Source organism: Cebus imitator, unplaced genomic scaffold, assembly GCF_001604975.1.
Source record: "Cebus imitator isolate Cc_AM_T3 unplaced genomic scaffold, Cebus_imitator-1.0 Scaffold325, whole genome shotgun sequence".
NCBI classification, from domain to species: domain Eukaryota; kingdom Metazoa; phylum Chordata; class Mammalia; order Primates; family Cebidae; genus Cebus; species Cebus imitator.
In genome coordinates, this window is record NW_016107640.1 from 1386619 (window position 1) to 1409764 (window position 23146).

Genomic DNA, 23146 nt, shown 5'->3' on the forward strand with positions numbered 1-23146 from the left:
AAAAAAAAAAAAAAAAAAAAAAAACTACATTTATAAAGGGACATAGAGTTTTAAAAAACTGCCTTTGAAATGTTTTCATGATCCTGTGACTAGGAAAAGACAGATGCAGATGTTATGTTTTACAGACGAGGGTTAGTTTAGTGGTATTAAATGACCTGCCCAATGTCAGTCAACTAATAGACCAAAACTAAAAAAAATTTAAAAAGCTGTTTGTATCCTAGGGAACTAGACCTAAAGGAAAGTATGACATTTTTTCTTTCAAGATGGGGTCTCGCTATGTTGCCCAGGATGGACTTGAACTCCTGGGCTCAAGTGATCATCCTGCCTCAGCCTCCTGAGTAGTTAGTACTACAGGCATGCACTACCATGCCCAAGTGAAAGTATGAATTTTAATGTTAACATTATATGATAGGGCATCAGTTATCCCAAACGGCATCTGCAAAATGCCTCTGATATTAACCATGGAACCCTAACATTTTGAGGGTGGAAAATGGAAGAAAAATGCTACTTTCAAGACTGGATTATTCTTAATATAATATATTATACTGTGAATATGTAGAAGAATAGTATATATTTAATTCATTTCTCCAGCCTACAAAGCAGAACACATTATAAATATAATATGGGAAATCCACAAGTAATTTATAAGGTGGAAAGAAAACTAATACTGCAGAGGTTTTCATTTTCTCCTCTCCAGCCAGGGAGAGTTTACATGATTGGTCCAGTGTGTGACAGAATTTTAGAATTATTTTGATGACAAAGCCGTAGAAATTATTATGCCCTTTTAATAATAATATAAATACTTCTGATAGCAGCTAACACTTACTATGTGCTCTGTGAAGGGCATTGTTTAATTGCTTTCCATTTGTTAACTAATTTTATTCTTATAGCAACTTTCTGAGTTTGGTATTATTATTATTTTTCATTTTACAAATGAGAAAAATGAACCACAGGAAAAGTTGTGTAACTTTTCTAAGGTCGCATAACTCGGAAGACCAATTTTCAAATTCAATTTGTCTGAGATAGAATATTAATATATTAAATATAAAATGAATAAACATAGGTTAACACTACAAAATGTGTCATATTATGCCAGCTTCTGCTATAAAATAGTAATGAGTGTTCAAAGCTTAAGAAAAGTTATTTTTAAGCTTAAAATTGAGAAAAATTCCATCTATTGGTATGATTTTTTTCCCCTTTAGTTAGAAAAAGCTATAAATATTTGATTTCTATAGTGTCAGAGCATTGCAGTACAGTGTCAACACCACTTAGTAACAACCTGAGAACGACTGGGCAGAGAAAAAAATCACATGGAATGCTAGACTCTAAAAATAATCTCTGAGAATTGTGTAGTGCTCAGAGAATTATATGACTTTTTGGAAAATACTATTCTTGAGTACAAAACATAGCTTTTACCATCTTTGTTACAGTCATTCACAGATGGTATTAGGTTTATACAAATATTTATGGCTTTTTACCTTTAGATTTACCTTGGTTTCCTGTAATTTCCTCTTCTCATTGTTATCTGTTGTGACCCAGTCACTCAAGGTGATTTCTTAACCGGAGGGTTGTTTTGTCTTTTTTCCCTTTTGCTTAGCTTTCTTTTTCAGACAGTTTTAAAATATGCCTCAGTTAGTTATAGTATTATATTTACCATTTATATAAATGAATCTATACCCATAACATCTGCCACAACAGTAAAATAGACCATATCTGTTGAGGCTTATAGTTGGGAATAGCTGCTGCAGGATCATTTCTTACCATTGTTTTCTTGTCAAACGATGTCATCTTTACCAGATGCAAATCCTGATGTTTCACATTACCACCATTTCTAGGGACCCCTCATGTCTTCAGGGAAGGTACAATTCATTGTTTATCTAGTAGAGATGTATTGAACACTGTCCAAACACCAGGCACTGTTCTAGGCACGGGGGATACAACAGTGAACAAATTAAGTAGACAGGAATTCCTACCCCATGAGGTGAGGCATGATTGACAGTAAAACTATTAGCTGGGAATGGTGGCACGCACCTGTAGTTGGATCATTTAAGCCTAAGAGTTCAAGGTTACAGTGACCTATGATTGTGCTGCTTACTACACTCCAGCCTGGGCAACATAGTGAGACTGACCTTTCCTTTACAAACAAAATACAAAAATTAGCTAGGCATAGTGGCATGCGCCTTTAGTCCCAGCTATTCAAGAGTCTGTGGTGGGAGGATCGCTTGAGCCCAGGAGTTGAAGGCTGCAGTGAGCCAAGATGACACCACTGCATTCCAGCCTGGGTGGCAGAGCAAGACCATATCTCCAAAAACAAAAAAAGCAAAGTTACAAAAAAATTAAAAGAACATACTGTGCTGGAGCAAGGGTAGAAGCCAGGAGACTAGTTAGGAATGTTATTGCCTCGATCCAAGCAAGAGATGATCATTTAGTTGAGAAAATTAGTGGAGATGGTAAAAAATAGATGGATTCTGGGTATATTTTTAAGACAGAACTGGCACAGGCTTGCTTATATGGGGTATTTGAGAAAAAGAGGAGTTAAGGATGGCAGTAAGGATTTTGGACTGAGCGCTTAGAAGGTTGGAGTTGCTGTTTACTGAGATACAGAAGATGGCAGGAAGAGCAGTTTGTAAGTGTTGTGGGATGGGGAGTAGGGGGAAGGGAGTGGAGTTCTAACATAGGTCTTTAAGGTTGAAAATATATTTTTGACATATATCCTAAAAGCAAAGCTGACACTAGGGATTCTTTCCAAGCAGATTTGTCCGGTGACGTCAGCGATAACCAGGATCCTTGAGCAGGATCCTTGACTCATGGCCCCTTTCTAAACGCACTTCTTAGAGAGAACAATGCCCTCATAAAATACCTTCCTAGAATAGCGTTTTAGTTTTAATTGTCCTGTTGACTTACCATGGAGGAAAACTCAGTGGACTGCCATGCCTATTGTTTTCTCTTATTCTTATTTCATATTCTTGCCAATCTTTTCTCATGCTGGAACTGGGATTTTTGTTTTGTTTTGTTTCCTTAAAACCAGGTAGTGTTGATTGCTTTAATTTGCTATATTTTCTCTCCACTGTGAGTGATAGAGTAAATCAGTTTTATTAACTAAGTTTCGTTTATTTCAATTATTTGTTGGAAATAAGTTAGTTATATGCAGTTAACTTTGGTCTAGTGAAAAAGACATCTGTACTAGTCACATATCTATAATAACTAACCATATAAGCTTAAATCTCCTGGTCTCCCTGAGTCTCCGTTTTATCATCTATAAAATGGAACAGTGTCACCTATGGTCTAGCTTTACGTTTACAGGATTCTTTGGTATGCCTTTGTGATCATTATGTTTGATAGGAACTAATGCATAAACTTTTTTCTTTTTGATTGAGGGGAGACCATGGTAGGGAGCTGTGTAACAAAGCAGAAGCAGCATTGTTTAGACTTTCACCTGGAAATCAAGACATGTGGGATGTAACAACCCAACTTTGCTCTGTGCCAGTCATCAGCCTTGGAAAAGCCGTGTAACCTCTTGGTGTTACCATTTCCTCCAAAGAGGAAATGACAATCTCTGTCCTGCTTACTTCAGAGGTGAAAATTATATTAGATGATATACACAAAAGCACTTTGAAAAATATTAAGTTCTATTCAAATATAAGCTGTTCTTATCCATAGTCATCATTGTAAGGCCTTATGTCTACATTCTCTTTTCATTGACTTGAGCCTCTCATCTGGTTTTATTATTTCTGAGTTAATTTATTACCAGGCCCTTTCTTAGGGTGGCCCCTTCCATCATGTGGATATGTAGTCTCAGGGTGCTCCACTGTCCAGAGGTTCACTGGCCAAGTGCAAGCTGGCTATTACACATGACAAAATCTGTTCTGTTTCAGCTGAGACTCAGCTGCCCTGTGATGCTAAGTATCTTCTTTGTGCAAATAGACTTTAAGTAATACATGATACCTGATAAGGATAATTTTATATATGTTATATAAAGGTGAGTTAACTTATATTAATAAATAGCTACCATATTTAGAGGTCTACTCTGTACCAAACAGGGTGTCAGGCATGTAATCCTCATTACATCCCTGGAGCAGATCACCACTGCTTTACAGGTGAGGAAAGTAACTTGTCCAGGCTATATGCTAATAAATGGTATCTGAGAGCTGAGATTTGAATCCAACTTTGAGAGTCTAAAGCCTTTCTTGTTTGTCATTTAGTTTTCTTACTTTCAACTACCTCGCCCTATTCTAACAGGTCTGTTCCCTCACGTTAAGATAGCATAGTTCTATTTCTGCATCTTTTATTTAGCCTAGAATATCTTGCTCCATGCTTCTTTATCTGTTTATTTTATATTTATCCTTCGTTATACCACTCAAGTTTTAATTTCAGACCACCCCAACTCACAGTAAATGATTCATCTTTAGATTTCTTCATTATATGAGTATCTTAGTCTGTTTTGTACTGGTATATCAGAATAGCAGACTGGGTAATTTATAATGAATAGAAATTTATTTGGCTCATCATTCTGGATGCAGGAAAGAGCAAGGTTGATGGGCTACATCTAGTTGAGGGCCTTCTTGCTACATCATCTTATGGTGGAAGGTGGAAGGGTAAGAGAGCATTTAAGAAAGAGGAAGGGGGCCAAGCTCATTCTTTCATCAGGACGCCACTACTGCAATAACTAACCCACTTCCATTGTGATTATATTAATCCATCCTTGAGGGCAGAGCCCTCATGACCTAGTCAATTTTTTTTTTTTTTTTTTTGGTAATACAGGGTCTCATTGTGTCACCCAGGCAAGGAGGCAAGGGTATAGTGGCACAGTCATGGTTGACTGCAGCCTCAACCTCCCAGGCTCAAGTGATCCTCCCACCTCAGCCTCCCAAGTACTTAGGACTACAGGCATGTTCAACGATGCCTGGCTAATTTTTTTCTTTTTTGTTGAGATGGGGTCTCACTATGTTGCCCAGGCTGGTCTCAAATTCCTCCGCTCAAGTGATCCTCCCACCTCAGCTTCGAAAAGTGCTGGGATTACAGGCGTGAGCTACCCTGCCTGGCCTAGTCACATTTTAAAGTCTCACCTTTCAGCGCCGTTGCATTGAGGATAAAGTTTGCAACATATGAACTTTGGGGAATACATTCAAACCATAACATTAAACAACTAGTTTGGGACTTACCAAATACTATCTATCCCAGAAGGTTGCAGTAGGAATAAAGTACAGTACATATTAGAGCACCAAAATATGTAAAAGTTATAAACAAATATAATTGGCCATTTCTGTTATAGCATCTTTATATAATGTATGGGCTCTGTACTGATGGAACAGAAAACTCAGGTTGATTTTAGAGGATCTGATAGCCATGTGACTGGCTTCTCACCAGGAACTGAATGACCTCAGCAGGTATCTCTAGGGAACACTTCTTATTTCCTGAGTAGTCTGTCTGCCTCTCTAAAGCACAGCGTTCAACAGTGCCAGCAACCTTTTTTTGTAGTAAATATTTATGCTTCAAAAATAAAACTACATATAATTATAAATTTATTCTGTAGTGTCAACCTTAGGGTTTAAGAATTTTCTTCTTGAGACTAAAAGTAGAAATCAGAGAGACATGGAGAGCAGAGCAGCTTGATTTTGATGAGTGATAATGTAGAAAAACTTAGCATCTCTCTAATGAGAGATTAAAGTCTCAATGAAGCCACATCTTTAAGACACCACAGTAAAAACACAGTTTTGAAAGAAAGCATTTTATTACACTAACTTATTATTTTCTCTTTTTAACAAGGGATCAGCTAAAGAGAGAAACAATTAAATTGGTGGCCTGCAAAAAAAGTAAAGCTCTAGGTTTTGTTTCACATGACCATGTTTGCTTACAAGGTAAAAATTTAAACCTAGGTGCAGGTGCATGTACACTTCATCAAGGTACATGACAACGCTAAATGGGTGGTTATCAGAGAGTTAACATCAACATAGGTGGAGATATTAAATTGTGTTCTATATTACTCAGGTCTGAGGCAAGCATTACTTAATTTCCTTGTCAATGACATAGATATAATTGAAAGTATGTTTATGAAGTTTACAGAGGACAAGTTGATGATCTTGGAAGATATGAATAGTGTTTGGTATGACCATGATAAACTAGAGAGATTATATATTTTAAAGGGTAAAATTCACAAGGAAAATCTAGAAGATAATGCATTTCATACAAAGTAAAAACTTAGTAGATATAAGGAAAGACGCGACAGACCAAATAGATGTGAAGTCGCTGATGACCATAAGAGGACCATAGACTAAAGTTTAACACACATCCTTCTGCCTTCCCTCCCCCAACCCTTTCTCTGGCTCATTCTTGAATAATTGTTTCCTGGGGTTTCAGGTGCTTCTACATAATTTAACTCTCATTTCCTTATTGTCACACAACTTGGTTTTCTCCTAATGATCATGAGTCAATTCTGACATTACCTTCTCTGGAAAACTTTCCTGATATCTCCTCCTCACATCTCCTACTGGCTCCATTCCCTTCCTTTCTACTTTCATGGTATCTTAGATAGAAGTTTTTATAGCAGTTACTTCCAGCTATATTTTAACTGTGTTCTTTCTGTTCTCTCTCAATTGACTGTGACCCTAGAGTCTTTTATTTCCATAAAGTGGTTAGCACATTGTGGCTGCTCGTTATGTGTTTGTTAAATGAATGAATGAAACAGTATTTTTAAGAGAAGGCTTTTAGTTTACATTAGAGCCTCTGGAAACAGGTCAGAAGAGCTCACCTCCACTCCAAAGCACCCAGTACCCAGCCTATTTAGAATTATTGTGAAGGCCCTTGAAAGGACTGGCCAAGCCAGAAGTCATAAATCTGTCATTACTCTATTTTCCAGCCAAACTGAATGATCTGCTCTTTCCAAACTTCTGTTGATTCTGAGCCTTCATTTATGTTATTCCCTTTGACTGGAATGTATCCTTCCCAAGTTCTCTATTCCTTGCTTGCTCTCTTATTCATTTTTGTAGACCTTGTTCAGCTGTTATCTTTGGGGAACCTTCCCTGATAACCTCTTCTTCCTCTTACTACCCTATCACATGTATTACAATCTTGAATTACTGGCCTAGCTTTCCTATTAGATAAGTGCCTTAGTCCAATTTCTGGTGCTATAAAAGAATACCACAGACTGGGTGATTTATAAACAACAGAAATTTATTTGACTCACTGTTCTGGAGGCTGAAAAGTCCAAGAGCACAGTGCTGGCATCTGGTGAAGGTCATTCAGTAGTGGAAGGGCACATGAGCCTGTGAGGCAGAGAGGAAATCAGCTTAAACTCATCCTTTTATCGGGGGCCCACTCCTCTGATAACTAGCTCACTCCTATAGTGAGGCCATTAACTCATTCCTGAGGGGAGGGGCCTCTCGACCTAATCAGCTCCTAAAGGCCCAACCTCCCAATGTTATCATGTTGGCAGTTAAATTTCAACATGAATTTTGGAGAGGACATTCAAACCATAGCATCCGTCAACCACATGAGGATACAGATCATGACTTATTTAACTTGTATTTGAATGAAACCAAGCCAGCAAATGGATTATTTCTTCTCTGGTGATGAGGGTACTTTAGTAGGAGCTAGAGTTTGTAGGAGACACCATTTTATCGATTGCTAACTGGTAGACAATTTAATATATTTTAAATGGTTTTATAACGTCAATTAAATAGTATAAATTTAAATTTCTTTGCTGTAGCTCCAGAGTATCTCCTGAGGTGGTTGACAACAGTACTGTAAGTTATTGAAGTAGTTCTTTTGGAATGAAGTAATATGTTTGAGATGTGTACACCTAAGAATTCAGAGGCCCTCTATTGAAGATTCATCTTTAGTTGTGATGCTCTCTAATGCTTGATATCTTCTTCCTGTTACTTTTTATTTTATAAGTAGATGTTATTTTTAGGAAATATCATTCTTATATTCATTTCCACATTGTTAAATGTATGAACCAGCAAAAGCTCACTGTGCCTTATCACAAAGAACAGAGAAGAAATAATGTTAATCACATTCCCAAGCGGGCAGCACGGCAGTTACTTTTTTTTATTATTATTATTTTACAGAGATGAACGAAATCAGTCTATCATTGTAAGCGGAGAGTCTGGGGCAGGGAAAACAGTTTCAGCTAAGTATGCCATGCGATACTTTGCAACTGTGAGTGGTTCTGCCAGTGAGGCCAATGTGGAAGAAAAGGTCTTGGCCTCCAACCCCATCATGGAGGTAAGACGGCAGAGTCCTCGGCTTTCTTCCTGTATTCTCTTGATAAGAAACATGTTCAAAAAATTAATGGATACAGCATGTCTCAGAAAGCCTGGGGTCTCCCATCCACTAACATTAAGAAAATACTTTTCTACTTGTTAATAAAAAATCTAGGAAAAGTAAAAATTGGTAAGGTACACATTTTTAGTAGAGCCCAGCTATAGAGGAATCTGCTATAGTCCATAATCCTGAATTTTTAACCTACCAGCAAAATTGTTGCCTCTAAATACCAGGCAGCAATTAAGTTTCCTTCCTCTCATTAATTGACTCATATCTTATTGTTCCTTTCCTTTTGCCAAAAGTACAAGTTACTTATTTCCCCCAAGTCCTGAGTTCTTATTTATGCTCCTCCTAAAACATAAGATTTGTTATGCTCAGGTATGAATGAGTTTAATTATTCTTTGCCCATATTTCATTTTCTGTACTTAGTCCAACCTAAGTTGGCTTAAATTTTAATATAGCTAAAGTTTTAATTTTTTTTCCAGATTTGAACTATAAACTTAAACTATGATCTTTGTAAACTTTTGTTGTTGTTCTGTCAAGCACGTAACACAGCTATAGGTTCGTGAAAGACATTTAGTAACTGTAGGGTTTTGAAAGGGGAAGAACTATGAAAGAATGTGCTTTCAAACCTCGAATACACCATATACAAAGCCAATTAAAATGGAACTAATTGTGAGAGAATTTGAGTATTTTAGGATTGGTAAATAGAGTATTCTTGGTCTTAATATGATTTTTGGAAAGTTATAGTTTTATATGAAGACTTATTAAATGGAGAAAAATAAATTTTGTTAAATAGAAATTAGTTTGGACATACAGAAACAAACCTTCCTTGTTAAAAATTCGAATCAGCATTTTTTTATCCCTGTCTTTTTTCTTTGTCAAGCCTTATTTGTCACCCAAACACAGATGGAGTTAAAATCGGCCTGGTGCACCTGTGGTACAAGTGGTTTTTGCAATAACCTATCTAGAGGTAAATGTGCTTGGTTTGCAGTGCTGCGTGTGACACTTCAGAACAGAATGCTGTGACCTCTTATCTGTAGAGCTGCCCTCTAGAGCAGCAGAACTTCTATTTTTTGGGATCAATAAACAAGATATGATAGGGAAGTTCAGAGGCTTCCCAGGCAGGATGTGCTATGGAAAAAAAATACTGGGAATGCTTTCTGAAATAGGATGAACAGGATGAAACAAATGTTTGCACCAAAAGATTATAGTGAGAATTTTAAGCAAATGTTAAGATTTTTGAAAAAATGTAAGCTACAGATATAGTGCTGGATGTCACTAGTGTTAATGTTGGGGAAATAGAGTATGTGGAGCCAGTTTTTTGTTTGGGGTCAGAAAACAACAGGGCTTCTTTTCTTTCTCTTATTTCAACTGGTTTTAATCATGACAACAAATTCTTCGTATTTGACAACAGTTGAAGCCATTCTAGTCCCTAACATTAGAATATCCCAAAGTCTTGAATGTGATGGCATTAGGTAATCCCATTTTTTCTGGGCCTGGACCATATACTACTAGGATTTGAAGTTGTCTTTGAGGATAACTTAAGTCTAGAATGAACCTTCTAGAATTTTTCAAAAGTTGAGTGAACTATTTTATGAGCTCTTTCAAACAAACCAGCCTCATTGTTTGTTTTTTTTTGAGACAGTGTCTTGCTCTTGTCGCCCAGGCTGGAGTGCAATGGCACAATCTTGGCTCACTGCAATCTCCGCATCTCAGATTCTAGTGATTCTCTTGCCTCAGCCTCCTAAGTAGCTGGGACGACAGGCACCTGCCACCACACCCGGCTCGTTTTTGTATTTTTAGTAGAGATGGGGTTTCACCATGTTGGCCAGGCTGATCTCCTGACCTCATGGTCTGCCCACCTTGGCCTCCCAAAGTGTTGGGATTACAGACGTGAGCCACCACGCCACTTCATTGATTTTTCTACTACACAGATTTGAATTGTACTAGTAGGAATGATATTAAAAATTTGGAATAGCTACTGTCTTAGTGCATTTAGTGTTGCTATAACTGTAGCCTCAGAATATCGGAGGCTGGGTAATTTATAAAGAAAAGAGATTTATTTAGCTCATGGTTCTGTGGGCTCTGGCATCTGCTAGGCTTCTGGTGAAGGCTGGCATGCTGCATCATAACATGGCAGAGAATGTCACAGGGCAAGTCGACACATGTGAACGGGGAAACCTGAGGGCCTCCAAACTTCATAAGAACCCACTCCAGTGGAAATGAATCCATTTCTGAGAGAACTAATTCAGTCTCACCAGAGGGAGAACTCACTACAGGAGAACTTCACCCAGGCTTTCAGTATAGATTTGCCCCCAAGACCAAAACACCTCCCACTAGACCCCACCTCCCAGCACCTCCATATTGGGGATCAAATTTCAACATAAGTTTTGGTGGGGACACATTATATCCAAACCACAGCAGTCAAAAATAATACTTAAAATATGCAATTCTAAAGAATATGCCGGCCGGGTGCGGTGGCTCAAGCCTGTAATCCCAGCACTGTGGGAGGCCGAGGCGGGTGGATCACGAGGTCAAGAGATCGAGACCATCCTGGTCAACATGGTGAAACCCCATCTCTACTAAAAATACAAAAAATTAGCTGGGCATGGTGGCGTGTGCCTTTAATCCCAGCTACTCAGGAGGCTGAGGCAGGAGAATTGCCTGAACCCAGGAGGCAGAGGTTGCGGTGAGCCGAGATCGCGCCATTGCACTCCAGCCTGGGTAACAAGAGCGAAACTCCGTCTCAAAAAAAAAAAAAAAAAAAAAGAATATGCCCTGCTTGCTGGGATGGACATAAAAGATAAAGGGATCAGCTATGCTCACCTCCTTCCTTCTCTGTCTAAATAATTTAAAATTGTTTATAGGAATTTGGATTAGGAAATATTTGTTAAAGAGTTGAAGAACCAATTTTCAATTACTACAAAAAAGGGCATCTCAGTTTGAAAGATGGAAATGTAATATGGAGCTGAAGAATAGTGACACAGGGTTTACAGTTACTGGAAGAAAACATAGGTAAAATATTGAGTCTGTAGCCTGAAAAATGTGTAACTTTAAACTGCTTCAAGACTGTGTCCCTATATCAAAGCCCTTTGCTGTGGTGTCAGCAAAGGGATATCTGTGTTTCCGGTGATCTGCCGAAGCTTCTCATAGGATAATGAGCATCCTACATGGTTAGCATTACAATCCAGTGGCTAAAGAAATATGCACATTATTCTTTAAAAACAAAGCGCCTTGTTCTCAACATAGGCTTCTTTTGCAAAATGTGAATGATATACACAGAATAATTGTATTCACTCTATTTCATGATGTTTTCATTTTTTTCCTGGAAATTTTCACCATAAGATGGGAATAAGCACACTGAAACTTTTTTTTTTTTTTAAAAGACAGGATCTCGCTCTGTCTCCCAGGCTGATCTCAAATGAACTCCTGGGTTCAGGCAATCCTCCTGGCTCAGCCTCCCAAAGTGCTGGGATTACAGGTGAGAGCCACTGTGCCCAGCTTGGATCTTAGTTTTTCTTTTCTTTTCTTTTCTTTTCTTTTTTTTTTTTTTTAATTTGAAACAGAGCATTGCTTTTGTTGCCCAGGCTGGAGCTCAGTAGGATGATCTCAGCTCACTGCAACCTCCACCTCCCAGGTTCAAGTGATTCTCCTGCTTCAGCCTCCTGAGTAGCTAGAATTACAGGCATGCACTACCACGTCTAGCTACTGTAATATTTTTAGTAGAGATGGGGTTTCACCATGTTGATCAGGCTGTTCTCAAACTCTTGACCTCAGGTGACCTACCCGCCTCGGTCTCCCAAAGTGCTGGGATTACAGGCGTGAGCCATTGTGCCCAGCCAATTGTTCTTTTTTATCTTCAATAACCATAATTGAAGATTTTCATCTCCATTTAGTAAAGAAGAGTGACTCATGCATCATTACATTAAAATAGTAAAATCAAGATCACACAATTTCCTTTTTCCTCCAGTGACTTCTTGCTGACTAAAGTAAAAATAGTATTCGGGAGTCTCTGGTGAATACGGTGCTTATATGGCAGAGGAAACAATTGAGGGAGTGATCGAAAGGTACTGTTTATGTATAGAAACTTCTTTCCCTATCAGGTTTCAGGACTTAGAATCAAATAATTTTATTTTTTTAAAAGAACCTACAGCTCATCTATCCTAGTCAATTTATACTTGAGAATACTAATGCTCCTCAAAGAGATTAAATAATGGCAAGTTGATAACAGGGCGTGGTTTAATAGTCAGGTCTTCTGACTTCTATTTCATTTGTTCTTTCTACCATTGTTTGTCTATGTTTAAATACATTTTACTTGAAGACAAAAGGAACTGCTTCAACTCTAGCATCCCTGCCTCTTCTCACAGTATGGTGGAGTTTCGGCAGGTGGGCCACTCTAATGCCCAGTATGAGTAGATGGGGAGAGATGATATATGGAAGGTGGGGTAAGAGTTGAGGAAGGAGGAGAAGTTGTGGCCCACCCTTCCTCCACTTGCCTAGTTACTGGCAGGAAAGTGCTTAGGGACAGTAACCAATGCTTATTGAGTGCTTATTGAGTAGGTGCTGCTACTTCTACTACATGTAACCTTTCATCTGCTCTTTGGAAGAATATGTCACGTTGAGAGAAAAGTCTGCATTTATAATTAATCTCCTTTTCCAAATAAAATAGTGGGACTGTATAAAGACTTTTTGCTGTGGTGTTTGGTAATATCAAGAGGGGTAACATCTGAGTAAATGAATAGATAAATTATCTCAGTCTACATTAGGTCCTTCTCTAATTTTGCCAGGAAGATATTCTTATTTTTCTAGAAAAGCATTTAAAATATTAATCTAAAATATAGCAGTGTCCTCACTGCCAAAACAAAATAGGATGATATCTACAGTCTATTTCAGAAAGTGAAAATATATTTTCTTTGATTGGTCAAAGGATATAATGTGTTGAGTTGTATGGCTGTGTTACTACTGTTTTCATCACATACATTTGTATCACTCTTAAAACTACATTGTATTTTCACATCTTTCTGCTGTGGTTTTGATATACTTATCCTAACACAGGCATTACACAAGTGAAAGATACAAATCTTTTATGAAATTTGCTTATTAAACATTTAATATATGCATTATGTAAACACTGGCTTTTCTAGCTACACCTTTTTATTTACTTGCTTTGCCTTAAAAAAAATTTATGGAAGCAAGTTACCTAAATCAGAAAGACATATGTCATTAAAATTTTTAAAGTTATATAAAACATTTAGCAGCAAGTTATATTCTCTGCATTCTGTAGCAGAGATTTCGTAAGCTAGATATAACTATCAAAATCCAAAGCCAAATTTAACTTTTTCTGGTTTTGAAAATGGCCTTTGAATTGAGTGTATAATACCAATGCTCTGCTAATAAATAGCCCAATCTTGCCACAGGATAAGATGATAGATACATCAGGGTAAAGAGACCCTGAACATTAGAGCAGCATTTCCAGGAAATAGTAATTGGCCTTAACTATCTAATTTACGTAAAGCAGGTGAAGTTTTATGGGAAAAAATAAAAACCTAATGCTTACCTAACAAAGCCCATGCCTTGGCAGCTCCGGTTCCCATTTGTTCTCTTTTCTTTCCTTTTTTTTTTTTTTTTTTTTTGAGACAGAATTTTGTACTGTCACCCAGGCTGGAGTGCAGTGGCACAATATCAGCTCACTGCAACCTCCGCCTCCTGGGTTCACACAATTCTCCTGCCTCAGCCTCTGGAGTAGCTGGGATTACAGGCACACACCACCACACTCAGCTAATTTTTTCCTATTTTTTAGTACAGATGGAGTTTCACTATATTGGCCACACTGGTCTTGAACTCCTATCCACCCACTTTGGCCACCCAAAGTACTGGGATAACAGGTGTGAGTCACTGCACTCCGCCTGTTCTCTTTCATTGCTGGCATGAATTGCTATGTTCAGATAACCCAAATGGTGTATGAAAATGTTCTAACCTCTGGACTCAAGTCTGCTGTTTCTGAAAATCATTTTTTGTGAGAATAACAAGACAAATAAGAACTATCTGTGTGCTGTGCAGTGAGCAAAGCATACACATGTGCTTGCAAGGGCAAAAGTGGTTCTGTTCTTAAAAGAATCCGTTTTAAGGACCTGTGTTCTACTCTATCCTTTCTCTCCCTGAGCAGACTCTGTAAATGTCAGGTTATGAATTACGGTTCTGAAATCTTGTTTTCTCCCTTCCTTTTTAGTCCATTGGAAATGCTAAAACAACCAGGAATGATAATAGCAGCCGTTTCGGGAAGTATATTGAGATTGGTTTTGATAAGAGATATCGAATCATTGGTGCCAATATGAGAACTTATCTTTTAGAGAAATCCAGAGTGGTGTTCCAGGTAAGCCAACCATATACAGATATGTACTTGTGTTATGTTGCTGTATAATTGTAGAGCCCATGCTTGCTGGTAAGCATTTTATTTCTAGATACTCTTGAGCATATTATGACAATATTACCTCCAACTGCACTTGGACTGAAACATGTAAAATGGTGCCTGTTAGGGGTAGGGGAGTACCACTCAAATGCTAATAGTCTTTGGGATTGGTCACTTTTAGGTTTTGACTTTTTCCTGCAGATGCTTGTGGGAAAGCTTAGTTGAGAACAGGTACTGTTAGTTTAGTCTTGTCTCTCATATTTCTAAATGATAGGAAAGGCGTTGTTCCATGCCTTCAGTAAGTTACAATTTGAACTCAGTTGAAGAAAAAAAATTATCCTCTTTCATTCCTTCCTTCTCCTTTCTTAGAATATATTATTGTTTAGATAGAATAGTGAAGGTTAAAAAAACTCTTCATAACACAATTGTGAACTACTATCAAAAAACACAGTTGATGCGTCTGTGTAGGGTTGACATTCACACATATGCTATTGGTCCTTTTTGATTGGAAAGTGGGAAATACTATATATTTACATCTCTAACAGGCTTTTCTAGTTTCTGTGTGTGAAACCACCTGATCTCTTATTTAATCATGCTGTGGACATTGGTATATTGGTAATTTGTTCAGTGATTTCTGTCCCTGTAATAGGTTTTCTTTTCCTGACATCAGCCCCTGTTGGGCATCAAATCTGACCTTGGCCTTACTAATATGATTCATTAGCCAACTGAGTATACTGTCAAATTCAAGCATATAATGGTAGACTATTAGGATTTAGTTTTGTATGAATAATATTATTGCACCTGTATTTTTTAGATATATATGTGGAAAAGACTCTTAGGAAATACTGAAAAATTATCTTAGAATTTATATGTGATTTATCTTCTGTTTTATAAAAATTATTGATTTAAATTATATAAACTAAAATGACATAGAAGATGTACATTTGAGGGTTTCTGACAACCACAGTAGACGGTCCACTCTAAAATATGGCAATAATGGGATTATTCTCCATGAAGAGGTACCATTAGAAAATAGTATTGAGTATTACAAAAAAAAATGGTTTTACTTTCCCCCAAAAGCACTGATTATCTTATGTTTGTGGACATGTATCAAGTTGTTCACTAGTTCAAAAAGAATTTTCAAAAAATCCAATGTTTTATGCTGAGTTTGACCAACACATACTCAAACATATGCATATAGACTATAAATCATAAGGTTTAATAATCACAAATAAGTAACAGGAAATACTGGAAAGTATAATTTAACCAACTGATAATTAAATATTAAAATCTTATTTTATGATAGACTTTTCTGAGTTCTAGATTAAAAGCTGTAATTAAAAACTCTTCTTATTTCAAAGGCAGAAGAGGAGAGAAACTATCATATCTTCTATCAGCTTTGTGCCTCAGCAAAGTTACCTGAATTTAAAATGCTACGATTAGGTATGACTATGGCATTAAATTTATTTTTCTGGCATTGTTTTCTGTTAATTTCCAAGTTCCTAAATTTACTTATTAAAAAGGAGCTTATCCCATATGGAAATACTTATGGATAAAATGATAAAAAGTCAGCATTTACCTTCAAAATAACCCATGGGAGTGGAGAAGGAGTAAATGGCTGTATAAATGGAACAGGATTGGCCTGGAGGTGATTTTAGATGGGCGTTTAAGATGAGTAATGAATACCTAGTGGCTCATTATAAGTCTCTTGACTTTTGTATATGTTTCATATTTGCCTTGATTAAAAGAAAAAAAATTTAAAGGAGTTGATTTGTTAGAGGCTAGTAGGGTTTCTTATGAGGGGAGTAAAGGATTTGAGGAAATTATTCTAGTGCGTAGATTGGAATAAAACCTTTAGGAAAGGACTATTTATTTTACCAGTTAACATAAATAAACTATAAATATTTTACTTCATTATTTAATTTTAAATTTTGTATTAAAATACGATTGAAAACACAGACAAAGTCTAGACCATGTACACTTAACTGTGCTATCACCACCTCTGATTCAGAGTGGACAGAAGGGTAGGAGGCAAGGCTTTTTCATAAATCAGAAAACTTTCATTTTTCTTCATTACAGGAAATGCAAATGACTTTAATTACACAAAACAAGGAGGCAGTCCTATGATTGAAGGAGTGGATGATGCAAAGGAGATGGCACACACCAGGCAGGCCTGCACTTTGCTAGGTAATGCCACTTTATTCTCGAGCTTTTTTGAGGAATAGCTTTTTTACTCCAGCAACCTTTGTTTAGAATATTGGCTTGATTTTTTATTAAGTGATGAGTATTGCTGGAAGATTTAATATTCCGTATAGGACACATTTAAATGTCAAACAGGAGGTTTCTTTTTGGGGTGATGGAACTGTTGTAAAATTAGATTGTGGTAATGGTTGCACAACTTTGTAAATTTACTAAAAATCATTGAATTGCACACTTAAAATGGGTGAATTTTATGGTATGCAAACTAGCCTTCAATACAACTGTTTAATATTTGGGGCATCAGGGGAGGGCTACTTGTAATTCTTTGCTTAAATTTTTACAAAATTTGAAACCTGAAAGTAAATGAAATGGCATCCTGTACAAGCTCACATTTGTTAGAGCTTTCTGTTTGTTTTGTTTTCGGGATCTTTTTGTGGCTGGGAAATGTGGCTGAGTTGGCATCATGACAGAATATTACATTATGTGTAGTTTATTCCAGCATTTTTTATTTTTCTGTTCCAACATTTCTGAAGCAGCTCAGATGTCACTCTGTCTTGTTTCTGGGATTTAAAAATTGTTGGGCCTACATGTGAATAAACTAATCTTTAAAACTGTCATCTACAACTTAAAGAAAAAAAAAAACCCTCAAAATATAAATACCTCTAACATGGTATGATGGCATGTTGAGTAGTACCCTCAGGTGAGTTAATTTAATGTAAAAGCGCTGCTGATTATAGTGTAGACCAGGACCACTGTGGGCCTTGCTAGAAATGCAGAATCCTGAATCCCTTCTCAGACCTACTGAAACATAATCTGCATTTTATCAAAAATCTATTGGTGATTCACATGCACATTTAAAGTTTGAAAAGCGCTGCATTTCTTCTAGGGCTAAATCTGTTTGTAAATACTAAATCGTGAATTTGAAAAAGCCATACGGAGGTTGCATTGGGCTGAGATCACGCCATTGCACTCCAGCCTGGGCAGCAGAGTGATTCTGTGCCTCAAAAAAAAAAATAAATAAATTAAAAATAAAAATAAAAAGCCATAATGCAGGCGATGCTAAAAAAAAAAAAAAAAAAAAAAAAAAAACAAAAAAAAAAAACACACACACACACATTCATTATAGGGTCAGTACTGAATTATCCTTTGTAAGATTACATACTTGGAAATAATTTCACTGCCTCTATTTGCATGTAATTATATCTAATTTTCTGGAGATTCTTATGTTATTTTAAAATGAAGCCAGATCTGATAGAAGCCAAACACTGTCCAGCTTTCTCATCCTGCCTTATCCTTATCCTTCAATTTCTGCTCTGAAGCTGTATTTGGACACATACTCATCAGGCTGGGATATAGCACCAGCCTAAACACTTCTAATCTTGGTATGTCTTTGACTTATACTTGGTCTGTAAAGAAGTAATTAAATAATACTTCTTAAACAGCCTTAAGCAGTAACAGCTTTATTGGGCTATATTTGGAATAGAGATAAATAGAAATGATAATGTTAATTTTAAACCCAGTGTGTGACAATGATGACAATAATTTTTTTAGCACTTACTGTGTGTCACATCGTGTATTAAGTATGCTATGTGCATTATCTCATTTAATCTTCACATACTTTGAAGTAGTCACTATTATTTTCATATCTTAAATGAGAGAATGGAAGCATAGAAGACTGAGTTACCTGTCCATTTGTGATGATAGGTCCATAGCAGAGCCAGGTCTCAAGCCCATATCAGCCACAGCCTACAGCCATGCTATCCATCCATCATGCTAAACTGCCTAATGTGTTAATGTCAACAAAGATGAAAGTGTTGTTAGCTATGACACATTATAATGTGTACAACATCTGGCAATATTCAGAAATTAACAATAGGTTTAAAATTGTCTGCTGTAGTTGTTTAGTTGCTGTTCTGAAATTAACCACTTGTTTATTCACTCTTTTGTTTCAGGAATTAGTGAATCTTATCAAATGGGAATTTTCCGAATACTTGCTGGCATCCTTCACTTAGGCAATGTTGGATTTACATCCCGAGATGCAGACAGCTGCACAATACCTGTAAGTTCAGAATAAGCTTAGTGGGATGGCAGTTGAATTGTGTTTTAGATTTGTAGATTGTTTAAAGAAGCAGGATAGTTTAAATCTCTCTATCAATATTATCAGAAATGTAATTATCAAAGAGATATATTATCCAAAGGAGAATCTCGAACTGAGAATAAAGAAATATGGATTCTAATCCCCAGTGCATAGCAATTGTGTGTGTGTGTGTATGTGTTTGTGTGTGAGACAGAGAGAGAAAAAGAGAGAAGGATAGATAGATGAAATTAATGACTGTGATGCAGATGACCCCACAAGATCAGAGACTGACGGAAGTTAGAGCTATTAGGGATCATATCATGTCCTTGCTTAAATCTTTCAGGACTCCCCACTGCCTTCAAAAGGAGATCCAATACCTTATGTGGTATGACATGACATGAAAGGGCCTTCATGTCTGACTCCTGGCTTCCTACTGAGCTTCTCTCTCACTGCTTCTCATACTGCACATCCAGCCATTTCCATACCAGGCTGTCTCTCTCTCCTGGCTTTGCTCAGATTCTCTCTGCTGGGGTACGTTGAATGCTTTTCTTCCCTAGCCAGCTCTTACTCACTTCTCACAGGCAGATCTGTAGCATCTCTTCTTAGAATCATATTCCCCCATCTGCTTTCTTTCATTGTAGCTCAAATCACATTGTTCTATATAGGTCTCTCTTGCTTGCCTTTAACCACTAGGATTTGAGGTTTTTGAGGCTATTCATTTTGGTGTTCTTAATTAAGGCCTTAATTTAAATGGCATTTATTCCACTCACTTGGTTGCCTTTTTTCTCTGGATCTATAGCCTTTTGTGTAAAAACAGATTCTCTACTCCTATAAGAAAAGAATGTATGTCCTGTCTTTTCTGGGTATAGTACTTTCATACTATATTCGATGTGTGAGACATGATATAATATAAAATAAATGACTTTATGATTTGCAGAGAAAACTTGTTCTATAACTTTTTTTCTTTTCTTTCTTTCTTTCTTTCTTTCTTTCTTTCTTTCTTTTTCTTTTCTTTTCTTTTCTTTTCTTTTCTTTTCTTTTCTTTTCTTTTCTTTTCTTTTCTTTCTTTTCTTTTCTTTCTTTTCTTTTCTTTTCTTTTCTTTCTTTGATGGAGTTTCACTCTTATTTCCCAGGCTGGAGTGCAAAGGCACTATCTTGGCTCGCTGCAACCTCTGCCTCCCAGGTTAAGGCGATTCGCCTACATCAGCCTCCTGAGTAGCTAGGACTGGAGGTACACACCACCATGCCCAGTTAATTTTCTATTTTTAGTAGTAATTTTGTATTTTAGTTTTGCCATGTTGGCCAGGTTGGTATTGAACTCCTGACCTCAGGTGATCCACCCACCTCAGCCTCCCAAATTGCTGGGATTACAAGTGTGAGCCACTGTGCCTGGCCCTGTAACTTATTTTTAGTCCAAGGACCAAAAGAAGCTAGATGGGCAGAGAGTTTAGTTTACAGAAAGCTTGATTCTCATGATTTTCTTTATGAATATTTGAGGTGTAATTTTTCTGAGCCATGGGTCCAAATTCCCTCTCTCTTCCTCCAGCCTCTTTTCCTAATGGTGGTTTTGTGAAAGTCAAAATGATGATTCTGATTTAAACCCTGATTTCTTCTAATGAAACATTGCTAGTCTTTTAAAAAACAGCTTTGTTGAGATATAAGTCACATATCATGCTCATTTAAAGTGTACCATTAAATGGCTTTTAGTATATTCACAGATATGTGTAACCATCATCACAGTCAGTTTAAAATATTTCCATGACCTCAAAAAGAAACCCAGTGCCCTTTACTTATTGTAACCTATACATCGATTCCCCTAGCCCTAAGCAATCATAAATCTGTTTTCTGCCTCTATAGATTTGCCTGTTCTGGACATTTTAAATAAATGGAATCAGATAACATATGATCTTTTGTGACTGGCTTCTTTCAAAATCCACCCATGTTGTAGCATGTATCAATACTTTATTCTTTTTTATGGCTGAGTAATAGTCCATCATATGGAGATAACACATTTTGTTTATCCATTGGTTGATTGGTGGATATTTGAGTTGTTTTACCTTTTGGCCATTATGAATAACACTACTCTGAATATTGGAATACAAACTGGATTTTTAAAAAATAACTCATTGATTTCTGCATCACCCTCTTTGCCCTCGTGATCTTTCCCCAAATGTCAAGCTTCTAATCAAGAAAGTCATGACTAATATTTTATCACATATATCACTTTGCTATGAGTCTTCCCTAAAATATCAGTGTACTGTTTTCATATTTGAGATATCTAGAAGTTATTAATATTGTCTTGGAGGAATAGTACTTATGTGGAACTTGTCCCAAAGTTACTTCCATTCAGTTCTTATAATTCTGTGATGTTTGTTTTCTAACCATTGCTGTCAACTTTGTTGATTTGCTGATAGCTATAAATACTACAGTTTCACTATTTGGGGTAGGTAGAAATTCAATGAGTTTTTTTTTTTTTTGGAGACAGAGTCTGTCGTCATTCTGTCGCCCGGTCTGGAGTACAGCCTCAGCCTCCTGAGAAGCTGGAATTACAGGCGTGCCCCACTGTGTCCAGCTAATTTTTGTATTTTTAGTAGAGATGGGGTTTCACCATGTTGGCCAGGCTGATCTCGAACTCCTGACCTCAGGTGATCTGCCCACCTCAGCCTCCCAAAGTACTGGGATTATAGGCGTGAGCCACTGCACCTGGCCTTAAATGAGCTTTAAAAGTTACTGGTAAGACATCTCTATTTGATAGTTTTGCCCCACCTTGAAGGCATTTGCTGAACCCGATGACCTTGAGCTTTGGGTTTTGTAGCCAAGTGATGCACAGAAGACGAAGACAAAGTACAGGACTCATATAAACAGGGAAACACAAAGTCTCCTGCCTAAAGCTGCTGAGACCCTAAGTAGGAAACCAGTAGTAATTTGCCAACCACCCACTCCAAGAGTATAAAGAAAACCTGACCCACACTTTGGTGCCAAGTAGATGCAGAAAACTAGATCCCTAAAAATTTGTAACAACAAACTCACTGTCACGCATATTCGTTCCCAGCCTGATTTCATAGTTCTTGGTAGGTCTCAAAAACTACATACCGAAAGTATAGCTTAAATTGATCCTGGGCTGGTAGTGCCCTAGGCATCGGAGAGAAGAAATTGGAAATCTACTTTGGAGGACCCATCTTCAGTCTAGGCCTCAGTGGAGTCCCATGGGAAAAGTTACAAGAAATATTGACTCACAGTCAAAAATCGCAAGTCCCACAGTAAAACAAAATAGCAGGAGCTAGGAGAAACAACAGATAGCAGAGTCATACCTGCTAAGAATGCCAAAATAAATTAACAGGAGATTTGGCACAACTGAAGAGAAAACTGATAAGCTAGAAGATAGATGTGAAGAAATTGTCCAAAATGCAAGATAGGAACCAAAGACAGAGCACTTGAAACAGTAGTTAAGAGAGAAGAGGGACAGAGTTATAATGTCTAATGTTAATCTAATGAAAATTGGTAAAGGAGAGAAGAGAGAGAATAAAGCAGACATAATATTCCAAGAGATCATTACTAAGAAATTTTAGAACTTGTGAAAATGACTAACCCACAGATTCAGAAAGTCCAGAAAATCCCAATTAGCATAAATAAAAAGAAATCTACCCCTAAGCATATCATAATGATATCAAAGACAGAGGAAACTTAAGACAGAGATTAAGAGATTACCCTTGAAGAAATAGCAATTAATCTGATAGTTCACTTCCCCGCTGCAGCTATAAAAGCCAGAACATAGTGGAATGGTATCTTCCGTGTCCTTAGAAACTATTAACTTAGAATCACATATCCAGTTAAAATATCTTCCTAGACTGAATTAAAATTGGAAGCATTTTCAGACAATTAAAAACTTATGAGAGGCCAGGCATGGTAGCTCACACCTGTAGTCCCAGCGCTTTGGGAGGCTGAGATAGGTAGATCACCTGAGGCCAAGAGTTTGAGACTAGCCTGGCCAACATGGCAAAACCCTCTTCCAACTAAAAATACAAAAATTAGCTGGGTGTCGTGGTGTGTGCCTATAACCCCAGCTACTTGAGAGGCTGAGGCATGAGAATTGCTTGAACCTGGATGCTGAGATGGCACCACTGCACTCCAGCCTGGACGATACAGCCAGATGGTCTCAAAAGAAACATGCGTATGAGAGTCTGTGTTGTCAGTAA

The 23146-nt window shown here is 37.2% G+C and overlaps 1 protein-coding gene across 4 annotated transcripts in view; it reads left to right on the plus strand.

Moving 5' to 3' along the window:
• MYO5A (myosin VA) overlaps positions 1-23146 on the plus strand; it is a 214798-nt gene that overhangs the window by 97941 nt on the left and 93711 nt on the right. For all 4 annotated transcript variants that reach the window (XM_017504607.2, XM_017504603.2, XM_017504608.2 and 1 more), the window contains exons 5-9: positions 8067-8223; positions 14495-14638; positions 16036-16117; positions 16754-16861; positions 18826-18932. In XM_017504607.2, the coding sequence (XP_017360096.1) occupies positions 8067-8223; positions 14495-14638; positions 16036-16117; positions 16754-16861; positions 18826-18932 (598 nt within the window). The remainder of the gene's footprint in view (positions 1-8066; positions 8224-14494; positions 14639-16035; positions 16118-16753; positions 16862-18825; positions 18933-23146) is intronic.